Genomic DNA, 12844 nt, shown 5'->3' on the forward strand with positions numbered 1-12844 from the left:
ATGACAAAGACTTAATGTTAAAAAAATATATAAATATATAACTTTCCTGGTTTAAAACCCACAATATAACAGGGGTTCTTCTTTACCTATTTTAGTTACTTTGTACTTTTTCTACTTTGCATCAATATCTTTATTAGTAATGCCAAAACTGTGCAGAACAAACTCATTTTAAAACTCAAATCGTTTTAGAATAGAATACTTTGCCCTTAGTTTTGGAAGCGTGGCCGAAAATTAACCATAAGCCTCCAAATAAGACAGAAATATACTTATTTTAACCAAAGAAAATTCAAATAAATTACAGAATGTACTTTTGTTTATCGTTCTTCAGTATTTTAGAACAGTCTAAACACCTGTTTGTGACAAAATGGCTAAAAATTGGTTCGACTTTAACAATCTATAAATGCATCTGTACAATTCTTGGTTTAGAGCTGCATATGGTACAATTCTTATTTTGACATTGTACTTTGTACTTTTGAGAGTGGACCAAGCTTACTGAAAAACATTGAATAGTTACTAGAAATGATTCTTAGGAAGCGCTACCAAAAGTAGCCCTGACCACGTAGATAAACATTTCGGTCAGCATTAAAGCCTGTTATATAGCCCTTTGACTGTATATATTGATATTGCCTTTCCCTTTACTGTCTTTTGACATCTTAACACAACACTTTTTCCAATAGAGATAAAATGAAGTTTCTTTTTTTCTTTTTTTTAACTACTTAACGTCTTTACTTGCATTGCTTCTTAACCAAACCAGGAAGAGCTCAGATGCTCACTATTTCAGCTAATGCTAATGTCTAATTCCTTTGTTTTCATCTTATTTTTTGGGATTCTAAATTGTGTTATTTAAGTGAAACTACTTTTTTTGTGTGTTGATTTTTCAAAACACAAAGCTTAATTTAAGTAAACTTTCACACAGTGTGTGCACACATTTCCTTCACCCTCCAAACTCAAAGGTGTCGCTTAGGTGTCTCGTTCAAAGCTGAGAGGCCAAGAGTCAAACCATCAACTTAGTAGTTGATATTTGTTTTACCCCCAGACCGGTGCAAGCTGGCTCTTGTAGTTTATGCCCAAAGTGAAGTTTCTTGAGGCTGAGTAAAAAGAGGACTTTTAATCTCGAAAGTCTTTGGACTTTTATAAACCTTTAAGTGCCAATTTGGTTTCACATCATAAACCTGAGGCGTTTTATGAAAGGAGGAGGAGGAGAGGCAGCCCTCAAGCCTAAAACACCCTGCGTCTGAGTTCTCTGATTTATGAACATCTTATTGAGCTCCACAAGTCGTTTATTTCTATTTTACTGTTATCTCTTTGAGCTTTTGCTTCTGTGGGGATAAAGTCAATGTCTGACCTTTAATGTGCACCTCGTTGTGGTCTTAAAGATAGCCTCCTTTGAGCAGCTGGATGGATCCTCATCAGTCATAATGCCCTTTACCCACAATGTCATTTCTAAGTGGGAACTTTTCACGCCACTCATGATGAGCGGGCTTTTATTCGCTTCATTAAAGAGGCTTTCGTTGTTTTTATTACCAGCCAAGGATCCCAAAGCAGCTCCTTGGAAGAGGTCCACCTGGATGGAGTGCCCCCTGCTCCCCGTCTGGTGGAGATGCGGAGAGACCCCGTCTTGGGTTTTGGCTTTGTGGCTGGCAGTGAGAAACCTGTGGTGGTCCGCTCTGTCACACCAGGTAGGCACCAAAACCCAAACTCGTGAACCTCAAATATGTATTTTCAGGAACTGGGAATTTTTGAGTTATGGTGTATTTATAAATACATTTGGGAAAAGTCAAACTTTTTGCTCCTGTTTCAAAAAGTGGCGCTAACTTTTCCTAAAAGTTCAAGTTACTATATTTTATTGGACTATAAGGTGCTTTGAGCTCAACAAAACACTAAAACTCCTCCAGGTTCTTGACTACAATACCCTTAATGCACAAGTCATCAGTTGACCAAAGTCGTACCGAAACATTTAGACTGATTTTTGAGTGCCGTGTTCCAGGTCAATAAACACAAGCAGAATTTACATTCTGGGCACACTGTTGATTTTTTTTTAAAGTAATAAAGGATTTTAAGTGCATTTTATAGGTTGATCATTACTGTGTGTGTTTATGACGAGTTACACACTGCCATCAACAGAAACACATCCATTTCCTTTCAGTCTGTGCATTAACACTGTGTAACCCTTGTGCTATCCTAGGCACTTTAACGTTGGGAGTTGGGTCATCTAGACCCACTAGACAGTGCTCTGAACCTTTTTTCTTCAATGATTTGTGATCTTCACTGGTGTCCATGGATTACATGAAATCTTTCCACCTTTATCCACCTTTGTCATGGTAGGGAGAACACGTCAATGTAAGGGTGGGGTCATCTAAGATAGCACAAGGGTTAAAGTAACACTGTTGATCATTGTTACATAATAAAAATAGCCAACCAATTATCATTTTTGTTTTGTTACAGAGCCGTTACTCATTGGAGTTACCAGACATTTTGTGTAATAAAGACTCAGGTTGTGCCTGAATTCCCTCACGGCTTGGTGCGCTATTCGGGGCCTTTGCCATTTTGTCCTGGTGTCCAGATCTACAATTCCATAATGCAGTGCCCTAGACATTTCCCGGGAATTTGCGAAAAACTAGTGTCTATCAAAAGCTCACTAGATTAGTGAAAACTGATCCCAATGCATTGCATTTGAACCATTTTTTATTTGACAAAAAAATGTTTTCAACATCCGAACACGGTGGATTTATTACTAGTCAAAATGTTTGCATTTATTGGGATTTTACTTTGGCAAACGGAGGACATCATGTTGGGTGTTCAAAAAAAAAAAAAGTAGTAATGATGTGTCCAGATCGCATTAAAGTGCAGGTCACTGGATCGTCTTGCACTATATAGTCTTTTAGGGGAGTTTGAGAGAAATCGGACATAGCCTCTTTCAAAAGGGGAAACTGGGCGGGTTAACAACTGAACAAACAATTTTGATCGGCTAATTGTGCCAATTGGGGCCAGTATAGTTTTAAACACAATCCCACACACACACCCTTCACAACTTGGAAAAGCAAATAGAGATTTAAGAGCTACTTAAAGGGTCCATACCATGCTTTTATTACGCTTTTTTAGGGTAAAATATATACATATATGGTAATATATTACCTTGGGCACACTAAAGAACAAATTATTTTATAAAGTATTTTTACAGTTAATTTTCCTACTCGGAAGTAAGAGGACTAGATCTCTGAGGCTCCGCCTTTCTCTCCTTGTGGGTTTCGCCCAATTCATTTAGTTAGTCTAGAGTCGGCCTCGGCAGCGTGTCTGTGTTTCTCCCACAAAAACGAGCAACGTCTGACCTTTTGCAAAGACGGATGTGCATATAAAAAGGACGAGTTTTAGCCAATCACCGCTAGCTCCGCAGACAAAGTGTGTGTTAGCCTGGGGGCGGTGCTGGCATCGCAGACTCTTTTTGGAAGGGGCTGTTCTTCACTTTGTGACATCACAATGTGAGACTCCGCTCCTCGATTGGGAGAGGCTGCTGCTCAGAGTTCAGGTTTTTAGAGGACTACTCAAAAATGCGTGAACGGATCAAAATACTGCTTCGGGGTTGTTTTTTGTGAAGAATCAATAATACACTTAAAAGCTCAAAAAGTTAATTTTGCATGATATAAGCCCTTTACATTTATTGAGGTCAAAGACAAGAATGTTCATGTAGAGACAATTCTGTCCAGAAAGTGACGACAGATGTAAACTGTCTGACACTTAACCTTTGAAAGATTTAAAAATACGTGATTAAGATGCAGTTAGTTTTCCTGATTGCTAGTCACTTTTATTAAAGAGTAATTCATTTGATTACTTTTCTTTGTAAGATTCCATCACTGTTTGTTATTCATCACTGAAGCTGAATTCTGATCAGGCACCTGAACTGATGAATAATCAGTTTAAACGATGGAAGTAGCTAAGTAAAGATGTCCGCTCTGTGGAGAACTGCTTTCCAGAGATCCGCTCTGCATATTACTATCCTGAACTGTCTCAAAGCCACCTGTCTGCATTCGTGGAGCAGTGTGATCAGCATGCTTCTCTTGGTGTGTGCAGGTGGTCCATCAGAGGGGAAGCTGCTGCCAGGTGACGAGATCATCATGATCAACGACGAACCCGTCAGCTCGGCTCCAAGGGAACGAGTCATCGATCTCGTCAGGTAGACATCTTTGCATGCCTTTCCTGATGCCAGCGTAGTCCTTTTCCACAGCTGAGAACCATAAGCGCTAAAGAGACTTGCTCAAGGACACTGAGACTGAAGAACCAACGATGGAGCCGATTGGTGGCTGTTCAAACCTCTGAGATACCAGCACAGAAGATTAGCTTCAAAGCAAATTGGTTATGTAAAGGTTTCAACGCGTGGGTCTGACTTTAACTGCTTTTTATTTATTGTTTTTACTTCTGTCAACAGTAAAAAGGCTGGCACTACTTTATGGTTTTTCTCTTCTTTTTTGGGTCGTCCTCACTCATTCCCTCGTTGAAATATTTCCACCTTTTTTAGAGCGTTTAACTTTTCTGTCTGTGGTCAATCCCTGTTTTTCGAACGTGTTCCTTTTGAAGTGACCTCAATGATGAATTATCTTTACGTTAATGTAAAGCAAACATAAAACCATGTCATTACAAATAGAAACCAACGTAACCAAAGACTTAACTCTGCATCCGATGTAAATGTAAGACCCTATAGAAGTCACAAATCCACATGCTGTTAAGAAAAAGTAGCAGTTAAAGTCACAAGTATGTACTAGAATGTACTAGTATGTACTCCCTGCCCCCCACCCTCCCAGCCCCCTTTTGACCCAGCCTTTACTGGCTGAGAGGCTACAACACGTCCCCCATCTCTGCCTTGGATTCATTAAAGTTGGTTATATCTCCATAGCAACCATTCTATTTTCTGGTCGTCTGGGAGTGACAAATAGGTCTATGTAACTTTTAAAAAATTCAGGAAACACAAATTATCTGGAATTCCTTGGCAACAGAAGTTTTTCAGTAAACCGCGCCTACATTCCCAATCTATTCATGTTGCGTGACATACTGTTTGGTTCAGCTTGAGCGGACGATTCCATTTACACAATACTTCAGTAAAGAATATGCAAGCAAAAGGGACACATGCTAGCACCTTTAAAAATCGACAAACTGAAAAACCAACAACATTGTTCCCCAAGACGCTCCTCAGTGATGCTGGGAGACGTTTACATTTTCAGAAGGCAAACATTCGAGACGGTGGCCTCTTCCTGAGGACAACCTACTTGCAGCTCTGCTGTGTGTTTGCACAAAGTACATTTTTATACTGTAGTTTAAACCAAATATCTAAACTACTGTTAAACATCTCACATTCGAGGGAATTGAACCGTCACTCATAACTGCAAACATCTGTTCCGTTACGCAAGACAGGTAAACAACGCTTCACTGCTTTTTTGTGTTTTTTAAATATAAAATGTCACCTTTTTGGAAAAAAAAAACTCAATTCAATCACATAAAATCGTATGTTTTTCCTCATGATTCCAGAATTTCAGTGTGCTACAACAAAGAGGAAACAGCACTGTTAGACTTTCACCTTCAGAAAATGTTAAAGCTTGTTTTCATGCTAGTTTTTCAATTGAAATGGGAGCAAACTGTTTTATTTCAATTAATTTTTACAGGCATTAATAAAAAGAAATGAATAAAAAAGTTGTTTTTTTAAACTGCATCCACTGCCTTCTCAGGCATCTCCTTTGCTGAAACGGTGAGCATCATTTTTTGCCTGACTTTGTGCTTTCTGCTCGATTTCAGGAGCTGCAAAGAATCCATCCTGCTGACTGTCGTCCAGCCGTTTCCTGTGAGTCAATGCTGCTCTCCAATGGATGTTTCATAATGATTTTCCAGAAGTTCCTTTCTTTTTTTGATGAAAGATAGAAGTTCATGTGGCAGTAGCTGAGTTTTGGAAAATGACAGATGGGGATTGAAGAGGGATGGCTAATTTAGAGAAACTAGTCACACATTAGTTTACTTTTGAGATGCTTTTATAATTGGCACCAAACATTTTCAGGGCACCTCGTTGAGAGATGGCGCCTGCGTTTGGCTTAGCCGCTGCCGGCAGGACACTATCTTAGAAATTTACGGTTCTGTTTCTTTCTGTGCTTTTGGTTTTATCTTCTGCAAACGATGTTTTATAGCTGCCTTAGTTTATGGCCGCCTCACACTGCTGTCTATCCGACTTTCGTTGATTGGCAAAGATGCCTCTTCTTCTTGCGCCGGCGTTCTTCGTTCCCTACGTCTGGCGCCTCCAGGCGCTGTCCTGGCTGAAGGCCTACCGGTGCTACGCAGATCTCAGTGGAAGAGGAGAGGAAAAACAGCCGGCGTCCAAGTAAAGATCAGGCTCCGATGGAAGTGTGGAGTTTCCGGTAGACGGCGTCGAGCGTTCCTGGACAGCTGTGACTTCCACCGACCCAGATGTCCCCTGAGGACGGTTTATGCAAGCTCTTGCTCTACCTGGTAGCCTCTCCCTGTGGTTTGTGGATTCTCGGATGGCCCGGGTTCTAACCCTCAGCTCCTGCGCCCCCTGACGCGGGTCGCTGGCAACGGGAATCGGGCTCCCGCCCCTCTGAACATGGCGCTCTTCAACGCCCGATCCATGGCCAACAAATCGTTCTTGTTAAATGAACTTATAGACTCCAGGAACTTGGATCTTATGTTTCTGACTGAAACCTGGCAGCGGGACTCCGATCACTCGTCTCTCATTGAACTCTGCCCCGCTGGTTACTCCTTCATCGGACGGCCTCGGCCGTCGGGTCGGGTCGGTGAGGGGGAGTCGCTGCGGTCTTCCAGAGTCGTCGTCCCCTGTGCTGCTCAGTTTTCATCGTTTGAGCTTCAGGTGATCAAAGTCGGGGACAAGAAGCCTCTGTACCGTGCTGTTGTCTACCGTCCACTTGGACCAAACAGCCTCTTTTTAAGCTGTCTAACCTGATCATAGTCTGTGATTTTAATATGCACATTAATGACGACTCTGACCCTTTTTTGCCAGAGGTCTTAGCAGTCTCATGAACTCCTTTAATTTTCCTCAGCATGTGTCTTGGTCCACACACCTTAAAGTTGGCACACTCGACCTTGTTTTTACCTTAGGTGTGCATTTTGACTCTATTTTCTCTGAGGAAATTTTTATTTCTGATCACTCTTGTATTTTTTTAACTGGTCTTTCTCTATGTCACGCAGAGAAGTTAGCTCTCGCATCCTTAATTCCTCCTCGGCTGAGGCCTTTTCTAACGCTTCGTCATCTGGTCTTCTCTCCATGCACCGATGTTAATACTCTGTTATGTCATTAAAACTAGACTGGCCCCTATCACTAAGGTATCCCCTGTGGATAAATGGCGGTATTCGCCGTCTGAAACAACCTTGCAGAAAAGTTGAATGCTTATGGAGAAGCACTCATGTACATGTTCATCTCCTACATTGTAAGCAGGGATTCTCAAAGTTTTTGTGGCGGAGGGCCAAATTAGGAACTCGATATTAGACAATTTTGGTGAAAAAAATGGATAACAGAAAAAGTTGTTTTTAATCACTTTAATGACTAAGTGTCTACAGTTAACCAGGCCCTCCAGATGTTTTTCCCAGTTGCAGTCGGGGGTTGCTGCCCAGATCTTCGACTCGTCTAGTAATTGTATCATTTGACAGACTTTCTTTTGCTCTGGACAAACAATGTCAGCTAACTTTCAGCATTCATGGTTTTTAGAAACTCCCCGACACTTAAGGGTTTGCTACGCCGGGCCATTTGTTTCCAAAGCCACAACGTAGCTACTAGCTTCTGTCGCAGCTTCACTGGATTTAGCCATTTTTGTAAATATCTGCTGTGCAGCATAGCCTCGTTGTAGTTGTTGGAGCTCATTGTTGCACTCTTCGCTGGTAAATTTATCATAGTTTTTATGATTTGTAACATAGTGATGATTTATATTGAATTCTTTGAGCGTTGCATTTACCTGCTTGCAAATAAGGCACAGGACTTTATCCATGATGTACGACAAAGGAAGCATTTGTCTTAGCTTGAAAGCGCCTTTTCTCCTCGCCAACACAATGTTGTTCTTTAAAGGAGCCTCTCTTTTATTGAGGGCCACAAAAAAACCTTCACGCGGGCCGCCATTGGCCCCCGGGCCGCACTTTGAGGAACCCCCTGCTCCGAAGGATCTTTTAGTTTCTTTTAACAGTTCTGTTAGAGACGCCGGTTACCTCTAGAACTCTGGAACAGCAGCAAACACTGGAATTCATTACTCGTCATAACTAAACTGCCAACAAGCCATCCGATATTGTTAAAAAAAAAATCAAATTTAGGACAAGGAGAGCTGAGTTGTTTCTTCTTTATGGGAGAGAAAACGTTCATAATCTCATTCATATTCTTCTTGAAAATGTTAGTTTGTATTAAAAACACTTTTCTGTTCCTTAAATCTGATTTTTTTTGTTATTATACTGTAACTTGAATACTGTACCTACTTTTAATGCCTTTCTTGCTCTCTTTCCTCCCATCTGTCCACTTTTATGTTTCTTTTGGGTGATCAGTCTCCCAAATCAGCGTTCATCAGCGCAGCCAAAAAGGCCATGCTGAAGTCCAACCCAGTCAAAGTGCGCTTTGCTGAAGAGGTCATCATAAACGGCCAGGTGCCGGTCAGTTCCACGCCGACATTGTTCATGGGACGCCCACATAAATGATTTACCAATAAATCCTTTTTTCCCCCCCAGAATCCAGTGAAGGACAACTCCCTTCTATTCATGCCGAACGTGCTGAAGGTCTACCTGGAAAATGGACAGACCAAGTCTTTCCGCTTTGACAGCAGCACCTCCGTAAAGGTGTGTGTGCATTTTCTGCTGAGTCAGCAGACTGTGCAAGAGACCTGTGTGCCAGAAAAATACAAATTTAGTTAAAAAACACAAATTGTGATGCTTTTGAAACTGGAATTTTGTGTTTGATTCTTCAGTGAGGACAGCTGGTTTTATGTTTCCGTAAATTTTTTTTAAATCTCTGTTTTTGTTTCTTTTTTTTTTATACGAATGGCTCTCTTTGTGCTGCCAATAGAGAGATGGCTGTGCTAGGTGCACACTCCAGAAAAAAAATAAAAAGAAATCCAGAAACTCAAAAATAACCCTAATGAAAAAAATGGTTCCATTAAAAGTAGCTAGTCATACTCATCATCATATTCAGGCTACAACAATTTAAAAAGAGTCATTTGAAAGTATTTTTGATGGAGATAAGAATCATATTTGATCAAAAATGATCAACAGTTCAGAAGATACTAAAGCTACAGTCACCGGTGAAAGACTATAAAAAGTTACACCGCCACTTTTGCCGGGTAATTTGTACCCGATATAATTTTATTTTCAACTGTGGGATGTGTAAAAAAAAAAAAAAAAACATAGGAAGTTCCTAAAAACAACCTCAAAAATCTCTGAAAAAATTGTCAGAAAAAAACAATTCCTAAAAAATAATTAAAAGGACACCAGAAACTTGGTCTTTGGTCCACTCATTCCTGGGACATGTGAGATTTCCCGGGTGAAGACACAGACTTCTCGACACGCGACAAATTGAAATCCATCGAAATAGTTTTGCCCGGCGATGGTTTTCTAGGGTTAACATGTAACAAAAGTATCGGATCGGGACTCGGCATTAGCAGATACATTAAATCGAAGGACTCTGAATTGGATCGGGGCAAAAAAGAACCCAGATTGAGACATCCCTAGTTGTTTGTGTATTTGCTGTTCATGACAATACATATTTATTTTAGTTATTATTTTCATCCAATTCCTGATATTATGACTATAATATTTTTACAAGTTATTTTTGGAAATTAACATCTAACCAACGTAATATCAACACTTTTGTTAAGAATGTATTTTAGGTTGAAATGATTTAATTTATTTTCTCGTTTATGGTTTTATATCTTTATTTGTTATCATTTTTTGGGAACTTAAACTTTACAATTTAAAGAAAAAACTATATCAATTTTATTTCAGCAAAGGTTAAATATTTGTTTATCTAGTGGGAGTTTGTGGTTTCATTTAGTACAGTGTTTTTCAACCAGTGTGCCGCGGCACACTAGTGTGCCGTGGGAGATGGTCAAGTGTGCCGTGGAAAATTGCCCTCATTAACTGATCTATAAACAATTCCCCTCTCCAGGAAATCAGCTTTTTGTTCATCCAAACAGGTCCTGAGAAAACACTGAGTAGTGAGGAATATGAAAGATCATAAAATACTTTTTTCGTTGTGTTTATTTGATTCTATTAAAGACATTTTGATAAGAATGACGGTAACGCGATTTAGCTGCAGCTATAACTGTTTTCTGAAAAGTCCTGCAGCTTTTACCGTCTCCACGACTTCACCAATCATTCTTGAAGGCTAAATCACATGTCATCAGTCTGACCAATCAGAAGTGTTTAAAGTCTTCACTTCCTTGTTCCGATTCTTCTCATAAAGTCTCTCAGTTCCAACAAAAACACCAGATAAAGCTCGTCTTTAGCGGGTAGCTTTCCACAGAATCCGGTATCAGACCGTGGAACAAGTGAACAAAACAATGAAGCTCAGAGACGCGAGTCTTTCTGCCGTTTTCTCGCAGTATTCACACTACATCTCCCATGATGCATTAGCTTAAAGGGACAGCGCCTCAGTCGTTCTTGTTGCACGTCTTGAAACCACAACGAACACACAGTTTGTATGTAACTTAACTTTTATTACATCTTTTAGAAAAAACATCTGCAACTTCCTGCTTTTTCTGCCACAATTATCACAAAAATGCACGTCAGATTGCTGGGGGGGGGGGGGGGTAGATCAAAACAGACTGAGTTTCTGCTTTTTTGTTTTGTTTTGGGATGCTGGTGTGCCGCGGGATTTTTGTCAAGGTTAAAGTGTGCCGCGGCTCCAAAAAGGTTGAAAAACACTGATTTATTACTCAGCCAAACCTTATAATCTTAAATCATTAGGTTTGTGTATTAAAGTGTGCCCTAGATTTTCCCAAAGAACTCCAAATTTGTGTTTGTCCATGATTTGTGCCATTTTCATTCACTTTGTTGCTTAAATAAACTTAAAAACGAGGACAAACCTATAGATTTTTTCAGTGTAAGTCATGTTAAACTGGTTCTTAAGAGAATTTACTGTAGCGTCACAAGGAGAAATTGATTTTCTGTCATAGAAACCCAAACACCAGCAACTGAAAAAAACCGACAAGAATTTTCTCTGACTCTTCTTTTACTCCTGCAGGAAGTGATCCTCACCCTGCAGGAGAAGCTGTCCATCCGGTGCATCGAGCACTTTTCCCTGGTGTTGGAAGAGACCGCTGAGGACTCTGGAAGCAAACTGCTTCTCCTGCACGAACAGGAGATGCTTACTCAGGTCAGAGACGTCTCCTTTTGCCGTCTCTCCCTTTTCCTGGCGTCCTTCTCTCGCCAATGCGGGTTACTGCTCAGTATTCCAACAGCACCCAGACCTCGCCGCCATTTATCAGCACCGGCGCAGCAGGAGCGACAGCTGGCATTACACTTAACCTCCCACATGCTCACACCACAACCCCTCAAGTGCTCCAACGCTCGTCCGCAGCGGCTGCTGGGTTCCGGCGGGGTTGCTGGATCACAGGAGGACAGCTTTAGTATGCACGCCGCACAGTTGGCGCTCTCCATGGGGGCGCCAGCGCCGAGGAGCTCTTCTCTGACAGGCCTGATAAAGCAAACGGGCAGTTTCATCTGCGTGCCCCTGCTGCTGACCGCTGCACACGTACACGGGGAGTTCTTTAAACAAAGAACAAGCTCTCTGTAATCAAAAATGTACCAAAGCGGCAGCATCGGTGGAGCCAAATTTAAGTTCTAGGCGTAAAAAAGGGGATTGTTCACAGGGGGTCCTATAGAAATCAGCACCTCCACATAGCAAGAAGGACCATTTGAGGTGGTTTGGGCTGCCCAGGATCCAGGGGGGGTCCAAACATTTTGCAAAGAGGGTCATGAAAATGTGTGAGGGTTAACCATTCTGCCTGCATAATCTCATTAAATGCCAATTCAACTGTTTAAGAAAAGGTTTATTTCATTGGAATACTTTTTATTTCCTCACATAAAACAGAAATACATCTTTATACATTTTTGCCCAAAATTACTGTGAATTTGAAGAGCAGAAATTAAATTAAGAAAAAGTTGGTCTGGAAAACAAAAACGCCATTGTTAAATCTGGGTTCATATTTACATTAATTACAATTAAATGTTCACTGTAAACCCGGCATGTCCAAAGTCCGGCCCGTGGGCCAAATACGGCCCATGTTCAAATTTCCATCGACCCACTGGCTCTTTTCACAAAATCAATTGTATGCGGCCCCCCAGCACTTTATGAAAACTGTTTGTATAGTTCATGAAGTCATCATGAAGACGCACTACCAGATGAGGCATGTTATCCACAACAAGCTACCTGGAACAGGTGTGAAAAGTTGACAAGCTGACCGGGAGTTTTGGTAAAAACATCTAGATGTATTTGCTCTAAAAGATTTAAAAGTTCCTTTTAATTTAAATGTGATGCTGCTAAAATGGTCAAAAGAATGTCAGGCGGAAAAATGCTGTAAATGTATTTATTTCAATGGCGTGAACAGGAAAATAGCACAAAATGGTTTTCTTTGGTTTGATCACTGAAACAAATCTATTTCTCTTTTTTGCCCCTTATGCTACGTATACACGGGTCATGTGATGCATGTTCTTGAACATGCTTTAATCATACGGCGATCACACCGAACTGTTACTACCTGACAGTAGCACATGTACTCACGGTTGGAGGCTTCTTAGTGCGAACCGTTGACGCAAATATGGTGAATCTCGCTTTAGGTATTTTTATTTCACAGCTCTTTTC

General features: G+C 40.8%; 1 protein-coding gene across 1 annotated transcript in view; it reads left to right on the plus strand.

Annotated features, from left to right (window-relative positions):
• The window catches only part of LOC101160883 (FERM and PDZ domain-containing protein 4), a 64971-nt gene that overhangs the window by 38418 nt on the left and 13709 nt on the right, over positions 1–12844 (plus strand). Inside the window, exons 5-10 of the mRNA XM_023949843.1 lie at positions 1528–1679; positions 4069–4171; positions 5782–5827; positions 8536–8640; positions 8716–8823; positions 11225–11356. Of these exons, the coding sequence (XP_023805611.1) occupies positions 1528–1679; positions 4069–4171; positions 5782–5827; positions 8536–8640; positions 8716–8823; positions 11225–11356 (646 nt within the window). The remainder of the gene's footprint in view (positions 1–1527; positions 1680–4068; positions 4172–5781; positions 5828–8535; positions 8641–8715; positions 8824–11224; positions 11357–12844) is intronic.

This window comes from Oryzias latipes, chromosome 2 (assembly GCF_002234675.1).
Source record: "Oryzias latipes chromosome 2, ASM223467v1".
Taxonomy (NCBI): domain Eukaryota; kingdom Metazoa; phylum Chordata; class Actinopteri; order Beloniformes; family Adrianichthyidae; genus Oryzias; species Oryzias latipes.